The sequence below is a fragment of the Oncorhynchus clarkii genome, unplaced genomic scaffold, assembly GCF_045791955.1.
Source record: "Oncorhynchus clarkii lewisi isolate Uvic-CL-2024 unplaced genomic scaffold, UVic_Ocla_1.0 unplaced_contig_3553_pilon_pilon, whole genome shotgun sequence".
Lineage (NCBI taxonomy): Eukaryota > Metazoa > Chordata > Actinopteri > Salmoniformes > Salmonidae > Oncorhynchus > Oncorhynchus clarkii.
This window is the reverse complement of record NW_027260972.1, coordinates 150,631-171,043: the sequence shown is the minus strand read 5'-3', so window position 1 is coordinate 171,043 and position 20,413 is coordinate 150,631. Positions and strand designations below refer to the sequence as shown.

The following is a 20,413-nucleotide window of genomic DNA, read 5'->3' as shown; positions in this document are numbered from 1 at the left end:
TTGGGATGTTCAGACTCAGAAACCGTTCGGCAGTCAAAACATGGGTCAGACAGGTGCTTTGGAGAAAAGGTTCAAATCTCTATCACACAAAACAGGAGCCAATAACATCGCATTTGATGTGGGAAAATATCGTCATACTCTCAAATAACACAGAATAAGATTACAATTTTAAACACGAATCATTTTAGATTTTTTTTATCAATAAAATCACACTGAAGATGCCATACTATACCTATTTTTCAATTTAAAGACTTCGCCAAAAAGTTATGCGCTTCCCATCGACTGAAGCGTGTTTGCTTTCTTGCTGTGTGTGCGCCAGAGCGTCTAGCAACGAAACGCCACGCCTGCGCAATGAGGTTTGACCAAACGATCGCTCGTGTCGTTTAGAACTATAGCAGAAGAGATGTTGCTCTCACTTTACCGGCAGCAAATGAATTTATACAGAGCATTCCTTTCTCTTTTTTCAGTCTACATATTCCCAAGTTGTTTTTCTAAAGTTGTTGACAATATTTAGTCAACATTACCAGCACATGTAAAGACACGTCACTATATGCACGCTTAGGCAAATGAGCTGGCTGAAAACAGAGATGTATGGCTTTCTAATGTGCAATATCAGCATACTGTAAAATTCTATTTGCAGTGAACGCATCAATAGATCCTAAGGACATCCTTTATCCCGGTGGTCCCCCAAAACAAAGGCTGATTATGAGTGCTATATGATCCGTCATGTGTGCCTGCCATGGTATATTGAATAACTGAATGGTGAGATAGACAGTAACATACAGGTGCTACAGCCTGTTGAAATGAACTTTCCACACGTTCACTAATGGCTACATCAAAAGTAGCAGATAGGCTAATGTTTGAAGTGGAACAGTATTTCAGATAACTTATATATAAACTCATCTTATCAATGATCCACAGTTACATTTCATTTTCCGCTGACATGTTTTATATCATTAAAATAGAGGTTTAAGGACACAACATGGGCAGTTATGTAGCCAACTGTAAACTCATAAGGTGGAGGGGAGAGGGGTGCTTTTTACCGAATCTCACTGGATTCCCCTCTGACGGGCCCAAGCCAGGTGGGAACAACCTCAGAAAGTACCCGAATCTGGCGTTGGCTTGCAGGACATCAGAGACTGGCCCTGATGGTTCTGTCAGATGCAGTGAGGATGGACATGCATTGTTCAACCAGGTGCAGCACCCTGGCTTTGTCAGTCAGACACAATCTATCTACTGTATCAAATTCCCTGGCAAACAAACATCCATCCTTCCTTTCTAAAATTACACAATACATTGGCAAATATTTCAATGAATGAAATTTCACATTGTGCTTTTTTATATGGCATATGGTAAGATGTCTTGCCAAAATCAAGATAACAAGAGCCAAGCTGGCATAGGGCCTATGTGTTTAAACTCATCCCAGTAAGGCAGGTGAACAGGTGAGCTCCTAAAGAACGCCAAGCCTTTGAGTTTGTTCCAAGAAAGGTTAAAAATATATAGTTAAACACCAAAAACATTCACCTACTAAGTGTTCCAACTTTAACCGCGTGCAGGTCAAATAAAGGAGTGTCTCTTCTGTCTAGATCATCTGTTTGCATGAATTCCTCCATCCTCAGTTTGCCTAGAAGGCAAAGTAATCAAATTTTCACACCAATCTTTTATGCGCGCACTCAGGTCACTCCAAATGGAATTTGGTTAACAGAGAGCCTTATTAGGGAATTTGGTAATGAACCCCTTTATTTTTTATCTACATCAGGTGAACTTGTCGCTTGCATTTACTTTCTACATTTTAGTCATCATTTTAAAGGAGCAATTAGGGCGAAGTGCCTTGCTCAGGGGTACATCTACAGATGTTTCACCTAGTCAGCTCAGGAATTCGAACCAACACCCTTTCAGTTAGTGCTCTAGAGCTCTTAACCGCCAGGCTACCTCCCGCCGTGGATACAGTTGTATGTCTCTGCATCCAGAATGATAGAGGTAGTTTAGTGAGCCAATGCTAACTAGCGCTAGCGCAATGACTGCTAGCATGTGACTGGATGGTTGGCTGCAACCGTGCTAACGCTAGTTAGTAACTTCCTTCAAACTGCAGGCAGATATAAAAATGGTATGCACAAGTTCATCTGACTCTGGTGAAGTAGATAAAGGGCTTCATTGCCAAATTTCAGAAGTATCCCTTTAAAGATGTGAATACATTTGTTTTTTAAATTCCTTTATTTAGCTAGGCAAGTCTGTTAAGAACAAATTCTTATTTTCAATGACGGCCTAGGAACAGTGGGTTCAGGGGTAGAACGACAGATGTGTACCTTGTCAGCAACCTTTCGGTTACTAGTCCAACGCTCTAACCACTAGGCTACCCTGATGCCTGCACATTATTATATAGACCTATTAATGCATTCAAAAGTATGTTTAAAAGTAGGCATAGACAATAATTCAGTGTAAAACATAGCCCACTGGCTAACAGTTTCTTGTAAATATTTTACATTGATTTTAGTCAATTATCTACCAATATTCTAATGAATTTAGCATAGGCTACTACATTATAATACTATCATGATAATATATGGCCCTACAGAAAAGCTCGTAAATCTATTATAAGAAATGTCCCCTAAAGAATTCAGCACCAACGCACCACCAGTATCGGAAGGTGATGGAATGCAAAGCAGCATACGCACTCCGTAGCCCACTGACTTTCAAATTGGACGTCAGACTTTTCAGTACTCGGACACAAATAACTAACTACTATTTATATCTCTATTATGTTGGTGGGAGTGGAAATCCGATGTTTCGCAAGTCCGTCGATTCCATTGTTTTTTTTTGCTGAAACCTCAATGAATCAGTTTTACCAGGCTGCCTAGTTGCCCTAGTAGGCGTTGCTCTCTGCAGTATTTAACAAGTGCACCGGGACAAAGCGAGTTAGTCTCGACAGAGCAGGAACCCGAGAGCTCTTCAGTCAATTTGCGTATAACCTACAGACTTCAATGGGCCTACTATAACCTCAATATTGACACCAGTCTAGGGACTCTCAAAAGCATTCACGGGGACATTCTGTGCAATTTCTGTGTTGACGGAGTTACAAAGGACACCGAAAGGCCTTTTGTAAGTAACCTTTAAATAACACTACCCATAGTGCATTTTATCCTACTTTTTCACTGACAGAAAATAAAATACATTTCGTTTTCATAGGTTATTATACTTTTTATAACTGGCATGTTATATGTTTGTTATTTGCTAGTTTTTCTTGAGTTTAGAAAACAAATGCTTCGACATTACCCAACCATTCCATGGCGCTGAGATTTGTTGTGCTCTGAAGTTGTCATACATTTGTAAAAACGCCCCGGGTCTCACAGTTGGGGGTGTGGATTAACAGTGGGTTCTATCGGATTAACAGTGGGTTCTAACGGATTAACAGTGGGTTATATCCCCGCAGACTGGTCTACATTCAATCAGATCTAGATTGCCCTGTATGTAAGCAAATGATACGGCAATGGATAGACGCACCTAAATTGTGCACAATAACGTTCTTTAAAAAAAATCTTAACATATTGCATTATAGCTGACAGGTAGAGGTATAGCGTGTTCAGGAACTGTGGGTCTGTTTATGTGAATAAATCACGCATCAAATAATTCATGGAAAAGTTCTGTAGTTTATAGTGTGTATTTCCGTTAACAAAAGTCGTTTATAGTAGGACAACATTCATCTACTGTATCTTCAGAAGACTTATGCACAATCACTAAAATCCCACTTAAGACTGACCCTTTTTGGTCATTCACATATTCAGCAGGCTATATGCTGGATGGACACCGTTAAGAGCCTACCTTTCAATGCATTCATTTAGTACAGATGGTGGCAGAATTTTCACTGTGAAAAAGAGTGGGGAGAGAGAAATGTGTGTATGTGTGTGTGTGTGGGGGGGGGGGGGGGGGGGGGGGGTATAGTTCCTTGGAGGAGGAGGGAAACAGTTTAAAGTTGCAGGGTTTCTTCTGAGACAAGAACTAGAAGGGGGATTGAGAGGGAGAGGGAGGATGGAGAGGGGTAGGGAAGATGGAAAGGGGAAGGGAGAGGGGTGGGAGAGGAGAGGGGGAAGGGAGATGGGCAGGGAGATGGGGAGAGAGGGAGATGGACAGGGAGAGGGGGAGGGAGATGGACAGGGAGATGGACAGGGAGAGGGGGAGGGAGATGGACAGGGAGATGGACAGGGAGATGGACATGGAGATGGACAGGGAGATGGACAGGGAGATGGACAGGGAGCTGGACAGGGAGATGGACATGAAGATGGAAATGGACAGGGAGATGGACATGGAGATGGACAGGGAGATGGACAGGGAGCTGGACAGGGAGGTGGACATGGAGATGGACAGGGAGATGGACATGGAGATGGACAGGGAGATGGACAGGGAGCTGGACAGGGAGATGGACAAGGAGAGGGAGTGTATTATGCAGAGAGGAAAAAGCAGAAAAGACAGAGATGGAGAAAGACAGAAAAACAGTGAGAAAGACTGAGAGACTCGGAGACTGAGAGACTGAGAGACTGAGAGACTTGGATACTGGGAGACTGAGAGACTGGGATACTGGGAGACTGAGAGACTGGGAGACTGAGAGACTGAGAGACTGGGAGACTGAGAGACTGAGAGACTGGGAGACTGAGAGACTGGGAGACTGGGAGACTGAGAGACTGAGAGACTGAAAGACTGAGAGACTGAGAGACTGAGAGATTGGGAGACGAGATTGGGAGACTGAGAGACTGTGAGACTGAGAGACTGAGAGACTGGGAGACTGGGAGACTGAGAGACTGAGAGACTGGGAGACAGAGCGACTGAGAGACTGGGAGACTGGGAGACTGGGAGACTGAAAGACTGGGAGACTGAAAGACTGGGAGACTGAAAGACAGAGAGACTGGGAGACTGGGAGACTGGGAGACTGAGAGACTGAGAGACTGAGAGACTGGGAGACTGAGAGACTGGGAGACTGAGAGACTGGGAGACTGAAAGACAGAGAGACAGAGAGACTGGGAGACTGAAAGACAGAGAGACTGGGAGACTGGGAGACTGAGAGACTGGGAGCGAGAAAGAGAGTGGAGGTGTGTATAATATGTGTATACTGGATGTTTGTTTGTGTGTTTGTGAGTACGTGAGTGTATGTGAGTGTGTTTGTGTGTGTCTGTGGTTGGATGTAATATTGGGGTGTGGTGGTGAGAGACGCTGTGTCCACACGGGCAGCTCTTTGTGCCCCAGACGGTGCTAGCTGCCCTGGGGCCACTGGGGGCTAGAGGGAGGACAAGGGAACCCGGTGAAGAGCCACTCTGTTTGACCAGTGAAAACACAACAGATTTACAAGGACTGGGGTCCTCAAAAGGGCCGCTGTGTTTTATGGCAGGTGGAGATGCAGCGTTTAATGTTATCCATTCCCAAATGGATGGAGGTGAGATTGACGGCAGTAACAACACCAAGCTTTCTGCAGCTTTTGTTATTATGTGACCCACCTCTCCCAAATGGGTCAGGCTTTTAGTTTTCATCTGTCAGGGATTTAAGGTCATCTTAAAGACAGCTGTCTATCTACTCATGTTACCCACAATGCTTTTAAGGCTATATGGTAATTCTGTTAGATGAACAAACATCTGGCTAACGTTATAAGCAAATAAAGAAACAATTAAGTTGTTTGATGGTTAAATCCAGTTCATCTGTTTCAATTGCATTTATATTAGTTCTATTTGTTTTACAGACATGAGGTATAAACTCTGAACAGTCTGAACATGTCTTATAAAGTATAAACTCTGAACATGTCTTATAAAGTATAAACTCTGAACATGTCTTATAAAGTATAAACTCTGAACATGTCTTATAAAGTATAAACTCTGAACATGTCTTATAAGGTATAAACTCTGAACAGTCTGATTTTGTCTTATGAAGTGCTGTATTCCATGAAACAGGCAGTAAAAGCCAAGTCGTGAGAGGTTTTATCAGTGTGTGAAGGGCTACCCAGCAGCACCAGTTACATCCTGTGTTCTCTGGTCTCATCTGATGTGAATCTCTCTGGCTCGCTTCACATCTCTCTCTCAACAACACGGCCCTCTGACCCCTCACCCTGGAACTGTCGGTTCAAAGGAAAGGGTCATGACATGATGCCGGTTCACTGTTTCTAGTGAAGAACGGGACCGTTCACCTTCCATACCTTCCATAGACAGACACACACACACACACACACACACGCACACATACACACACACACGCACACACACACACACACACACACTCCATCCTGTCCATATCTCAATCGCAGGGTATGTTTCCCTGCCCGTGAAGTGAGGTATTCCTGGGTCGCATTGAAAGCGTCAGTACTCTCTTCACTCTCTTTGTGCTCAAGGCTAAGTGAATGTCGTTCAGAGGTCCTTGTGAGGTTGGGAGGTCCCTATTTCACAGTCATAAAAATGGATGTACACAAATACAATGGACTCATAAATGTCCATGCTCCACATGTACCTACAGTATTTAGTGATATTTATTTGATTTAGCTTAAAATGGACCATGCCACAGTTACATTTGAACATGGTATAATCTGAAAAGCACTTTATTTGATTTAGTAATAAATCATTTACTGGCTTACTTCAGTTCATAATTCAGTGGTAATACAGGCATAGTTGAAATAGTCCCTCAGCTCCCAGTTTGCAGTAGTCAGATTAGTCTCAGATGTGAGAATCTGTCTGTCTTAGACCATGATAACTCCTCCTTTGGCAGCGATGGCCCAAATCCTGCTTGTTATTTATGTACTAGGAGGAATTCTACTTGTTATTGATGTACTTGGAGGAACTCTGCTGGTAATTGATGGACTAGGTAGGAGGAACTTTGATTGTTACTGATGGACTAGGTAGGAGGAACTCTGCTTGTAATTGATGGACTAGGTAGGAGGAACTCTGCTTGTAATTGATGGACTAGGTAGGAGGAACTTTGATTGTTATCGATGGACTAGGAGGAACTCGGGAGTCCTGAGGAATGTCTCTGTCTAATGAACTAGAGGGAAAACATTGAGAACATTCCTGGACACAGCATGCGATCGGTCGAACCCCCTGACATCCCACCATGCCGCCTCGGACAGAGGCGCCATGCCCATGGGGAGCACAGGGGACATGACCCTCAGATTTATCCTGTAATAAAAAATACTAAAACGTCTCTTTAACACTACTAGCCACCTTGCAATTGTATGAAGTTGGCTTTAGCTATTCCAGATATGTTCCCAATCCCCCAACCCAGTAACTAGCTACCCAGAAGCCATTTCAGGTTATCAATCTAGTTGGAGTAGCTAGCTTGTCTAAAACCATCTTAGCTGGAATGCCGGCTGGCAAGGTTGGAAGACTTTAGAAAAGCAACCAATAACTAAATGTACTGAATAAGTCACACACCTTTCAATCTGTTACCCAGATTTTAGCATATTTAGTTTCTTTACAATAATAACCACGGTCCAGGAGGATACAGACAGCTCAAGAGGTATGCTTAGATATGCAAAAAAATAAATATATATTTTTACGTAGAATTAAGCATGGAAAATGCTGTTTCAGGAGTTTGAAAAATGGAAGATTCTCCAACTTCAGGACCACCTAGCCCCCCCCCCCCCCCCAGACATCATCACATACTTTGTACCCTCAGATTTCGGGGGTCATTGACGCCCCTGGCCTCTTGAGATGTTTTAGATAACGCCTGTTGTCCCTCTAAACAAATTATTGTTTGACATATTTGGTCCATATGTTTGTGTGGTCACCCAGCAAATGTCTTGTTTTGCAAATGGACATATTTCCCCTCAGTTGATCCATTTGTTTTGCGCAAACTCTAACCAGCTAACTTCTTGCTTTACAGATTGTGGATTCTGGCTTTTTCACAACACAGCCTTCCCCCTACTGCGGTGAACGCCACCATGAGTCTGAGTGTGAACGAGCTGACGGAGCTGATGGAGATGTGGGCGGAACTTAACTTCACAGGGGACAACATGTCATCCCACCACGTAGAGGCTCTGCTGTGCCCGGCTGGGTTCAGCCACGCGGCGGTGCTCTACACCCTCTCCGTCCTCTACATCTTCATCTTCCTGGTGGGCCTGGCCGCCAACACCCTGGTGGTGTGGGTCAACCTCCGCTCAGAGAGGAACCGTTTTGAAACCCACCTGTACATCCTCAACCTGGCTGTGGCTGACCTCTGTGTGGTGGCTACTCTCCCAGTCTGGGTCAGCTCGCTGCTACAGCGCGGCCACTGGCCCTTCGGCGAGGCCGTCTGTAAGATCACCCACCTGGTGTTCAGCGTCAACCTCTTCGGGAGTATCTTCTTCCTCACCTGTATGAGCGTGGACCGCTACCTGTCCGTGGCGCTATTCGGCGACGGAGGGAACAGCCGCAGGAAGAAGGTGGTGCGGAGGGTGATCTGTATCCTGGTTTGGCTGCTGGCACTGGCCGCCTCCGTCCCAGACACTTACTTTCTGCAGGCGGTCAAGTCCACACACTCTGACGCCACCCTGTGCCGGCCCGTCTACCCCACTGACAACCCCCGAGAGTGGATGGTGGGCATCCAGCTTAGCTTCATCGTCCTGGGCTTCGCCATCCCGTTCCCAGTCATCGCTGTCTTCTACCTGTTATTAGTAAGCTCCATTGGCAACGCCAACTCAAACCAGGAGCGCCGCATCAGGTGAGTGTCCCCCTTACACACACACACACACACACACACACACACACACACACACACACACACACACACACACACACACACACACACACACACACAGACAAACACACACACACACACAGACACACACACACACACACACACACACACACACACACACACACACACACACACACACACACACACAGACACACACACACACACACACACACACACACACACACACACACACACACACACACACACACACACACACACACACACACACACACACACACACACACACACACACACACACACACACACACACACACACACACACACAGACAAACACAAACACACACACACACACACACACACACACACACACACACACACACACACACACACACACACACACACACACACACACACACACACACACACACAGACAAACACACACACACACACACACACACACACACACACACACACACACACACACACACACACACACACACACACACACACACACACACACGCACGCACGCACGCACGCACAAACACACACACACACACACACACACACATACATACACTTTATAAATCCAATCAATGATTCTTTTCAGCCGGAAGATCATCCTGACCTACATTGTGGTGTTCCTGGTCTGCTGGCTGCCCTACCACGGAGTCCTATTGGTCGACACTTTATCTCTCCTCAACGTCCTGCCCTTCAGCTGCAGGCTGGAGAACTTCCTGTATGTGTCCCTCCACCTGACCCAGTGCTTCAGCCTCATCCACTGCTGCATCAACCCCGTCATTTATAACTTCATCAACAGAAACTACCGTTACGACCTCATGAAGGCCTTCATCTTCAAGTATTCCACCAAGACGGGCCTGGCCAAGCTCATTGACGCATCACATGTGTCCGAGACAGAGTACTTGGCCGTGGCGGCGGTGGAGAATAACGTGTGATTGGCCCGCTGGGAGAGGAAAATTGTCCCTGAGGGGAAAATTGTCTTGGACACACAGAGGTGATGTCACACAACTCACAGAGAACTGACTCTCTACCAAACGGACTCTATTTAAGGCCTGCTGAATGGGCTGAACAGTTAACTGACTGAATGCAGTCCCTGGGAAGGACATCTCAAGCACATTAGACGCACTGTAAAAGACCAAGACCAAATATGCTCTGTTTCAGTGTTTCAGTTTCAACTCCCGTTTTGTTGTAATTTCCCCCTTTTTGAGTGAGTTTGGTTAACTTCCCCCTTTTTGAGTGAGTTTGGTTAACTTCCCCCTTTCTGAGTGAGTTTGGTTAACTTCCCCCTTTCTGAGTGAGTTTGGTTAACTTCCCCCTTTCTGAGTGAGTTTGGTTAACTTCCCCCTTTCTGAGTGAGTTTGTTTAACTTCTCCCTTTCTGAGTGAGTTTGGTTAACTTCTCCCTTTCTGAGTGAGTTTGGTTAACTTCTCCCTTTCTGAGTGAGTTTGGTTAACTTCCCCCTTTCTGAGTGAGTTTGGTTAACTTCCCCCTTTCTGAGTGAGTTTGGTTAACTTCTCCCTTTCTGAGTGAGTTTGGTTAACTTCTCCCTTTCTGAGTGAGTTTGGTTAACTTCTCCCTTTCTGAGTGAGTTTGGTTAACTTCTCCCTTTCTGAGTGAGTTTGGTTAACTTCCCCCTTGCCTAGTAACAGGGGTGGGGGGTCTTCTTGAGAAAGCACTTCTTCTGAACTGGAGACTTGGTGTCACCCAAACAGATGGTTCAACGACACCGTAAACACACACACACACACACACACACACACACACACACACACACACACACACACACACACACACACACACACACACACACACACACACACACACACACACACACACACACACACACACACACACACACGCACACACTTCCCCCTGCCCTGGTCAGAGCCACAGCGGAGGGAGACGAGGTGCTCTCCCTGCCAGTGTTTATGTGAGCAGGCAGTCAGTCAACCAGACAACATTACCCTGAAGGACCTGCCACTGAATCAAGCCACTGTGTTTACATGGACATCAGGAATGTCAAACGGACTGACAGCCGAGACCAGAGTCAAAACTCTAAAGCTATATTGTATTTTGTATTCTTTATTCTGATCCCCATCAGCTGACTCTTAAGCAACTTCTGGTCTTCACTGGGGCCATAAAAAATACATTACAAACACGAAAGCCAATCTGTAGAATGTGAGAAGTAGATGTATGTATGTTGATGTGTGTATGATGGTTAGTGAGGTGTCAATGTGAGAAGTAGATGTATGTATGTTGATGTGTGTATGATGGTTAGTGAGGTGTCAATGTGAAGCCAGGAGAATCCATCCAGTCCCAAACACTCCTCTAGATGACACATTTAGAAAGTATTGGTGCTTAGTATGTAGAATGAAGGAGTAGACTTTCAAATCCACATTATTAGATCATTGTTTATTCTGTAAATATCATATTTATATATTTGTTGATCTGTAGGTGCAGTGATTTTGTGAAGTTTTGTGAAACGGAATCAATGAAGGTGTGCTTTCTGTGTAATGTTTAAAAATGGCAGTTCTGCTACTGTTTAAAATAATATACCATTAGTTCTATTTCAGTTATCTTGTTCTTTTTGTTCAACTCGTTTGCATTTATTTCACTACACAAAAGAAAAACAGCCAATGTGTGTACATTTCAGTCACAACCTGCAAATCATTTGCAACTCTTTTTGAATTTGCAAACGCAGTTTCTTGCCAGTCAGTGGATGTTTTTACGCTCTTGTGTAAAATAACAAATAAATGCACAAAACTGTTTATTATTGCCTCAAACTTCTTTGTCTGAGAGGGGAATATTTGTGTTTTGGAATGTATAGAATGCTTTTCTAGAACATGTGTCTGTGTGTATTCTAGAATGTATGAGTTGTGTTCTAGAATGTATGAGTTGTGTTCTAGAATGTATGAGTTGTGTTCTCTTCTAGAACAACATGTGTCTGTGTGTGTTCTAGAATGTATGAGTTGTGTTCTCTTCTAGAACAACATGTGTCTGTGTGTGTTCTAGAATGTATGAGTTGTGTTCTAGAATGTATGAGTTGTGTTCTAGAATGTATGAGTTGTGTTCTCTTCTAGAACAACATGTGACTGTGTGTGTTCTAGAATGTATGAGTTGTGTTCTAGAATGTATGAGTTGTGTTCTAGAATGTATGAGTTGTGTTCTCTTCTAGAACAACATGTGTCTGTGTGTGTTCTAGAATGTATGAGTTGTGTTCTCTTCTAGAACAACATGTGTCTGTGTGTGTTCTAGAATGTATGAGTTGTGTTCTAGAATGTATGAGTTGTGTTCTAGAATGTATGAGTTGTGTTCTCTTCTAGAACAACATGTGACTGTGTGTGTTCTAGAATGTATGAGTTGTGTTCTAGAATGTATGAGTTGTGTTCTCTTCTAGAACAACATGTGTCTGTGTGTGTTCTAGAATGTATGAGTTGTGTTCTAGAATGTATGAGTTGTGTTCTAGAATGTATGAGTTGTGTTCTCTTCTAGAACAACATGTGTCTGTGTGTGTTCTAGAATGTATGAGTTGTGTTCTAGAATGTATGAGTTGTGTTCTAGAATGTATGAGTTGTGTTCTCTTCTAGAACAACATGTGTCTGTGTGTGTTCTAGAATGTATGAGTTGTGTTCTCTTCTAGAACAACATGTGTCTGTGTGTGTTCTAGAATGTATGAGTTGTGTTCTCTTCTAGAACAACATGTGTCTGTGCGTATTCTAGAATGTATGAGTTGTGTTCTCTTCTAGAACAACATGTGTCTGTGTGTGTTCTAGAATGTATGAGTTGTGTTCTCTTCTAGAACAACATGTGTCTGTGTGTATTCTAGAATGTATGAGTTGTGTTCTAGAATGTATGAGTTGTGTTCTAGAATGTATGAGTTGTGTTCTCTTCTAGAACAACATGTGTCTGTGTGTGTTCTAGAATGTATGAGTTGTGTTCTCTTCTAGAACAACATGTGTCTGTGTGTGTTCTAGAATGTATGAGTTGTGTTCTAGAATGTATGAGTTGTGTTCTAGAATGTATGAGTTGTGTTCTCTTCTAGAACAACATGTGACTGTGTGTGTTCTAGAATGTATGAGTTGTGTTCTAGAATGTATGAGTTGTGTTCTCTTCTAGAACAACATGTGTCTATGTGTGTTCTAGAATGTATGAGTTGTGTTCTAGAATGTATGAGTTGTGTTCTAGAATGTATGAGTTGTGTTCTCTTCTAGAACAACATGTGTATGTGTGTGTTCTAGAATGTATGAGTTGTGTTCTAGAATGTATGAGTTGTGTTCTAGAATGTATGAGTTGTGTTCTCTTCTAGAACAACATGTGTCTGTGTGTGTTCTAGAATGTATGAGTTGTGTTCTCTTCTAGAACAACATGTGTCTGTGTGTGTTCTAGAATGTATGAGTTGTGTTCTCTTCTAGAACAACATGTGTCTGTGCGTATTCTAGAATGTATGAGTTGTGTTCTCTTCTAGAACAACATGTGTCTGTGTGTGTTCTAGAATGTATGAGTTGTGTTCTCTTCTAGAACAACATGTGTCTGTGTGTATTCTAGAATGTATGAGTTGTGTTCTCTTCTAGAACAACATGTGTCTGTGCGTATTCTAGAATGTATGAGTTGTGTTGTCTTCTAGAACAACATGTGTCTGTGTGTGTTCTAGAATGTATGAGTTGTGTTCTCTTCTAGAACAACATGTGTCTGTGTGTATTCTAGAATGTATGAGTTGTGTTCTCTTCTAGAACAACATGTGTCTGTGCGTATTCTAGAATGTATGAGTTGTGTTCTCTTCTAGAACAACATGTGTCTGTGTGTGTTCTAGAATGTATGAGTTGTGTTCTCTTCTAGAACAACATGTGTCTGTGTGTGTTCTAGAATGTATGAGTTGTGTTCTCTTCTAGAACAACATGTGTCTGTGTGTGTTCTAGAATGTATGAGTTGTGTTCTCTTCTAGAACAACATGTGTCTGTGTGTGTTCTAGAATGTATGAGTTGTGTTCTCTTCTAGAACAACATGTGTCTGTGTGTGTTCTAGAATGTATGAGTTGTGTTCTCTTCTAGAACAACATGTGTCTGTGCGTATTCTAGAATGTATGGGGTGTGTTCTCTTCCAGAACAACATGTGTTGTGTGTGTTCTAGAATGTATGAGTTGTGTTCTCTTCTAGAACAACATGTGTCTGTGTGTGTTCTAGAATGTATGAGTTGTGTTCTCTTCTAGAACAACATGTGTCTGTGTGTGTTCTAGAATGTATGAGTTGTGTTCTCTTCTAGAACAACAAGTGTCTGTGTGTGTTCTAGAATGTATGAGTTGTGTTCTAGAATGTATGAGTTGTGTTCTCTTCCAGAACAACATGTGTCTGTGTGTGTTCTAGAATGTATGGGGTGTGTTCTCTTCCAGAACAACATGTGTCTGTGTGTGTTCTAGAATGTATGAGTTGTGTTCTCTTCTAGAACAACATGTGTCTGTGTGTGTTCTAGAATGTATGAGTTGTGTTCTCTTCTAGAACAACATGTGTCTGTGTGTGTTCTAGAATGTATGAGTTGTGTTCTCTTCTAGAACAACATGTGTCTGTGTGTGTTCTAGAATGTATGAGTTGTGTTCTCTTCTAGAACAACATGTGTCTGTGTGTATTCTAGAATGTATGAGTTGTGTTCTAGAATGTATGAGTTGTGTTCTAGAATGTATGAGTTGTGTTCTCTTCTAGAACAACATGTGTCTGTGTGTGTTCTAGAATGTATGAGTTGTGTTCTCTTCTAGAACAACATGTGTCTGTGTGTGTTCTAGAATGTATGAGTTGTGTTCTAGAATGTATGAGTTGTGTTCTAGAATGTATGAGTTGTGTTCTCTTCTAGAACAACATGTGACTGTGTGTGTTCTAGAATGTATGAGTTGTGTTCTAGAATGTATGAGTTGTGTTCTCTTCTAGAACAACATGTGTCTATGTGTGTTCTAGAATGTATGAGTTGTGTTCTAGAATGTATGAGTTGTGTTCTAGAATGTATGAGTTGTGTTCTCTTCTAGAACAACATGTGTCTGTGTGTGTTCTAGAATGTATGAGTTGTGTTCTAGAATGTATGAGTTGTGTTCTAGAATGTATGAGTTGTGTTCTCTTCTAGAACAACATGTGTCTGTGTGTGTTCTAGAATGTATGAGTTGTGTTCTCTTCTAGAACAACATGTGTCTGTGTGTGTTCTAGAATGTATGAGTTGTGTTCTCTTCTAGAACAACATGTGTCTGTGCGTATTCTAGAATGTATGAGTTGTGTTCTCTTCTAGAACAACATGTGTCTGTGTGTGTTCTAGAATGTATGAGTTGTGTTCTCTTCTAGAACAACATGTGTCTGTGTGTATTCTAGAATGTATGAGTTGTGTTCTCTTCTAGAACAACATGTGTCTGTGCGTATTCTAGAATGTATGAGTTGTGTTGTCTTCTAGAACAACATGTGTCTGTGTGTGTTCTAGAATGTATGAGTTGTGTTCTCTTCTAGAACAACATGTGTCTGTGTGTGTTCTAGAATGTATGAGTTGTGTTCTCTTCTAGAACAACATGTGTCTGTGTGTGTTCTAGAATGTATGAGTTGTGTTCTCTTCTAGAACAACATGTGTCTGTGTGTGTTCTAGAATGCATGAGTTGTGTTCTCTTCTAGAACAACATGTGTCTGTGCGTATTCTAGAATGTATGGGGTGTGTTCTCTTCCAGAACAACATGTGTTGTGTGTGTTCTAGAATGTATGAGTTGTGTTCTCTTCTAGAACAACATGTGTCTGTGTGTGTTCTAGAATGTATGAGTTGTGTTCTCTTCTAGAACAACATGTGTCTGTGTGTGTTCTAGAATGTATGAGTTGTGTTCTCTTCTAGAACAACAAGTGTCTGTGTGTGTTCTAGAATGTATGAGTTGTGTTCTAGAATGTATGAGTTGTGTTCTCTTCCAGAACAACATGTGTCTGTGTGTGTTCTAGAATGTATGGGGTGTGTTCTCTTCCAGAACAACATGTGTCTGTGTGTGTTCTAGAATGTATGAGTTGTGTTCTCTTCTAGAACAACTTGTGTTTGTGTGTGTTCTAGAATGTATGAGTTGTGTTCTTTTCTAGAACAACATGTGTCTGTGTGTGTTCTAGAATGTATGAGTTGTGTTCTCTTCTAGAACAACATGTGTCTGTGTGTGTTCTAGAATGTATAGGTTGTGTTCTCTTCTAGAACAACATGTGTCTGTGTGTATTCTAGAATGTATAGGTTGTGTTCTCTTCTAGAACAACATGTGTCTGTGTGTGTTCTAGAATGTATAGGTTGTGTTCTCTTCTAGAACAACACGTGTCTGTGTGTGTTCTAGAATGTATGAGTTGTGTTCTCTTCTAGAACAACATGTGTCTGTGTGTGTTCTAGAATGTATGAGTTGTGTTCTCTTCTAGAACAACACGTGTCTGTGTGTGTTCTAGAATGTATGAGTTGTGTTCTCTTCTAGAACAACATGTGTCTGTGTGTGTTCTAGAATGTATGAGTTGTGTTCTCTTCTAGAACAACACGTGTCTGTGTGTGTTCTAGAATGTATGAGTTGTGTTCTCTTCTAGAACAACACGTGTCTGTGTGTATTCTAGAATGTATGAGTTGTGTTCTCTTCTAGAACAACATGTGTCTGTGTGTGTTCTAGAATGTATGAGTTGTGTTCTCTTCTAGAACACCATGTGTCTGTGTGTGTTCTAGAATGTATGAGTTGTGTTCTCTTCTAGAACAACATGTGTCTGTGTGTGTTCTAGAATGTATGAGTTGTGTTCTCTTCTAGAACAACATGTGTCTGTGCGTATTCTAGAATGTATGAGTTGTGTTCTCTTCTAGAACAACATGTGTCTGTGTGTGTTCTAGAATGTATGAGTTGTGTTCTCTTCTAGAACAACACGTGTCTGTGTGTATTCTAGAATGTATGAGTTGTGTTCTCTTCTAGAACAACATGTGTCTGTGTGTGTTCTAGAATGTATGAGTTGTGTTCTCTTATAGAACAACATGTGTCTGTGCGTTTTCTAGAATGTATGAGTTGTGTTCTCCTCTAGAACAACATGTGTCTGTGTGTGTTCTAGAATGTATGAGTTGTGTTCTCTTCTAGAACAACATGTGTCTGTGTGTGTTCTAGAATGTATGAGTTGTGTTCTCTTCTAGAACAACATGTGTCTGTGTGTGTTCTAGAATGTATGAGTTGTGTTCTCTTCTAGAACAACATGTGTCTGTGTGTGTTCTAGAATGTATGAGTTGTGTTCTAGAATGTATGAGTTGTGTTTTCTTCCAGAACAACATGTGTCTGTGTGTGTTCTAGAATGTATGAGTTGTGTTCTCTTCTAGAACAACATGTGTCTGTGTGTGTTCTAGAATGTATGAGTTGTGTTCTAGAATGTATGAGTTGTGTTCTCTTCCAGAACAACATGTGTCTGTGTGTGTTCTAGAATGTATGGGGTGTGTTCTCTTCCAGAACAACATGTGTCTGTGTGTGTTCTAGAATGTATGAGTTGTGTTCTCTTCTAGAACAACATGTGTCTGTGTGTGTTCTAGAATGTATGAGTTGTGTTCTCTTCTAGAACAACATGTGTCTGTGTTTGTTCTAGAATGTATGAGTTGTGTTCTCTTCTAGAACAACATGTGTTTGTGTGTGTTCTAGAATGTATGAGTTGTGTTCTCTTCTAGAACAACACGTGTCTGTGTGTGTTCTAGAATGTATGAGTTGTGTTCTCTTCTAGAACAACACGTGTCTGTGTGTATTCTAGAATGTATGAGTTGTGTTCTCTTCTAGAACAACATGTGTCTGTGTGTGTTCTAGAATGTATGAGTTGTGTTCTCTTCTAGAACAACATGTGTCTGTGTGTGTTCTAGAATGTATGAGTTGTGTTCTAGAATGTATGAGTTGTGTTCTCTTCCAGAACAACATGTGTCTGTGTGTGTTCTAGAATGTATGGGGTGTGTTCTCTTCCAGAACAACATGTGTCTGTGTGTGTTCTAGAATGTATGAGTTGTGTTCTCTTCTAGAACAACATGTGTCTGTGTGTGTTCTAGAATGTATGAGTTGTGTTCTCTTCTAGAACAACATGTGTCTGTGTTTGTTCTAGAATGTATGAGTTGTGTTCTCTTCTAGAACAACATGTGTCTGTGTGTGTTCTAGAATGTATGAGTTGTGTTCTCTTCTAGAACAACACGTGTCTGTGTGTGTTCTAGAATGTATGAGTTGTGTTCTCTTCTAGAACAACACGTGTCTGTGTGTATTCTAGAATGTATGAGTTGTGTTCTCTTCTAGAACAACATGTGTCTGTGTGTGTTCTAGAATGTATGAGTTGTGTTCTCTTCTAGAACACCATGTGTCTGTGTGTGTTCTAGAATGTATGAGTTGCGTTCTCTTCTAGAACAACATGTGTCTGTGTGTGTTCTAGAATGTATGAGTTGTGTTCTCTTCTAGAACAACATGTGTCTGTGCGTATTCTAGAATGTATGAGTTGTGTTCTCTTCTAGAACAACATGTGTCTGTGTGTGTTCTAGAATGTATGAGTTGTGTTCTCTTCTAGAACAACACGTGTCTGTGTGTATTCTAGAATGTATGAGTTGTGTTCTCTTCTAGAACAACATGTGTCTGTGTGTGTTCTAGAATGTATGAGTTGTGTTCTCTTCTAGAACAACATGTGTCTGTGCGTTTTCTAGAATGTATGAGTTGTGTTCTCCTCTAGAACAACATGTGTCTGTGTGTGTTCTAGAATGTATGAGTTGTGTTCTCTTCTAGAACAACATGTGTCTGTGTGTGTTCTAGAATGTATGAGTTGTGTTCTCTTCTAGAACAACATGTGTCTGTGTGTGTTCTAGAATGTATGAGTTGTGTTCTCTTCTAGAACAACATGTGTCTGTGTGTGTTCTAGAATGTATGAGTTGTGTTCTAGAATGTATGAGTTGTGTTTTCTTCCAGAACAACATGTGTCTGTGTGTGTTCTAGAATGTATGAGTTGTGTTCTCTTCTAGAACAACATGTGTCTGTGTGTGTTCTAGAATGTATGAGTTGTGTTCTAGAATGTATGAGTTGTGTTCTCTTCCAGAACAACATGTGTCTGTGTGTGTTCTAGAATGTATGGGGTGTGTTCTCTTCCAGAACAACATGTGTCTGTGTGTGTTCTAGAATGTATGAGTTGTGTTCTCTTCTAGAACAACATGTGTCTGTGTGTGTTCTAGAATGTATGAGTTGTGTTCTCTTCTAGAACAACATGTGTCTGTGTTTGTTCTAGAATGTATGAGTTGTGTTCTCTTCTAGAACAACATGTGTCTGTGTGTGTTCTAGAATGTATAGGTTGTGTTCTCTTCTAGAACAACATGTGTCTGTGTGTATTCTAGAATGTATAGGTTGTGTTCTCTTCTAGAACAACATGTGTCTGTGTGTGTTCTAGAATGTATAGGTTGTGTTCTCTTCTAGAACAACACGTGTCTGTGTGTGTTCTAGGATGTATGAGTTGTGTTCTCTTCTAGAACAACATGTGTCTGTGTGTGTTCTAGAATGTATGAGTTGTGTTCTCTTCTAGAACAACACGTGTCTGTGTGTGTTCTAGAATGTATGAGTTGTGTTCTCTTCTAGAACAACATGTGTCTGTGTGTGTTCTAGAATGTATGAGTTGTGTTCTCTTCTAGAACAACACGTGTCTGTGTGTGTTCTAGAATGTATGAGTTGTGTTCTCTTCTAGAACAACATGTGTCTGGCTGTATTCTAGAATGTATGAGTTGTGTTCTCTTCTAGAACAACATGTGTCTGTGTGTGTTCTAGAATGTATGAGTTGTGTTCTCTTCTAGAACAACACGTGTCTGTGTGTGTTCTAGAATGTATGAGTTGTGTTCTCTTCTAGAACAACATGTGTCTGTGCGTATTCTAGAATGTATGAGTTGTGTTCTCTTCTAGAACAACATGTGTCTGTGTGTGTTCTAGAATGTATGAGTTGTGTTCTCTTCTAGAACAACATGTGTCTGTGCGTATTCTAGAATGTATGAGTTGTGTTCTGTTCTAGAACAACATGTGTCTGTGTGTATTCTAGAATGTATGAGTTGTGTTCTCTTCTAGAACAATATGTGTCTGTGTGTGTTCTAGAATGTATGAGTTGTGTTCTCTTCTAGAACAACACGTGTCTGTGTGTGTTCTAGAATGTATGAGTTGTGTTCTCTTCTAGAACAACATGTGTCTGTGCGTATTCTAGAATGTATGAGTTGTGTTCTTTTCTAGAACAACATGTGTCTGTGTGTATTCTAGAATGTATGAGTTGTGTTCTCTTCTAGAACAACATGTGTCTGTGCGTATTCTAGAATGTATGAGTTGTGTTCTCTTCTAGAACAACATGTGTCTGTGTGTATTCTAGAATGTATGAGTTGTGTTCTCTTCTAGAACAACATGTGTCTGTGTGTGTTCTAGAATGTATGAGTTGTGTTCTCTTCTAGAACAACACGTGTCTGTGTGTGTTCTAGAATGTATGAGTTGTGTTCTCTTCTAGAACAACATGTGTCTGTGTGTGTTCTAGAATGTATGAGTTGTGTTCTCTTCTAGAACAACATGTGTCTGTGTGTGTTCTAGAATGTATGAGTTGTGTTCTCTTCTAGAACAACATGTGTCTGTGTGTATTCTAGAATGTATGAGTTGTGTTCTCTTCTAGAACAACATGTGTCTGTGTGTGTTCTAGAATGTATGAGTTGTGTTCTCTTCTAGAACAACATGTGTCTGTGTGTGTTCTAGAATGTATGAGTTGTGTT

The 20,413-nt window shown here is 41.6% G+C and overlaps 1 protein-coding gene across 1 annotated transcript; it reads left to right on the top strand.

Annotated features, from left to right (window-relative positions):
* The first annotated feature begins 2,671 nt into the window (after positions 1–2,671).
* On the top strand, positions 2,672–11,448 carry LOC139402742 (atypical chemokine receptor 3-like). Its single transcript, XM_071146659.1, has 3 exons — positions 2,672–3,099; positions 7,849–8,664; positions 9,270–11,448. The coding sequence occupies exons 2-3, from the start codon at positions 7,907–7,909 to the stop codon at positions 9,613–9,615; spliced, it is 1,104 nt and encodes a 367-aa protein (XP_071002760.1). The 5' UTR covers positions 2,672–3,099; positions 7,849–7,906; the 3' UTR covers positions 9,616–11,448.
* The last annotated feature ends 8,965 nt before the right edge of the window (positions 11,449–20,413 follow it).

What these genes read in the sequence shown, in the direction of transcription:
- LOC139402742 (XM_071146659.1), top strand. Translation starts at nt 7,907, where the DNA reads ATGAGTCTGAGTGTGAACGAGCTGACGGAGCTGATGGAGATGTGGGCG. An exon ending in AACCAGGAGCGCCGCATCAG is followed by an intron (nt 8,665 to 9,269) that starts GTGAGTGTCCCC and finishes GATTCTTTTCAG; the next exon opens with CCGGAAGATCATCCTGACCT.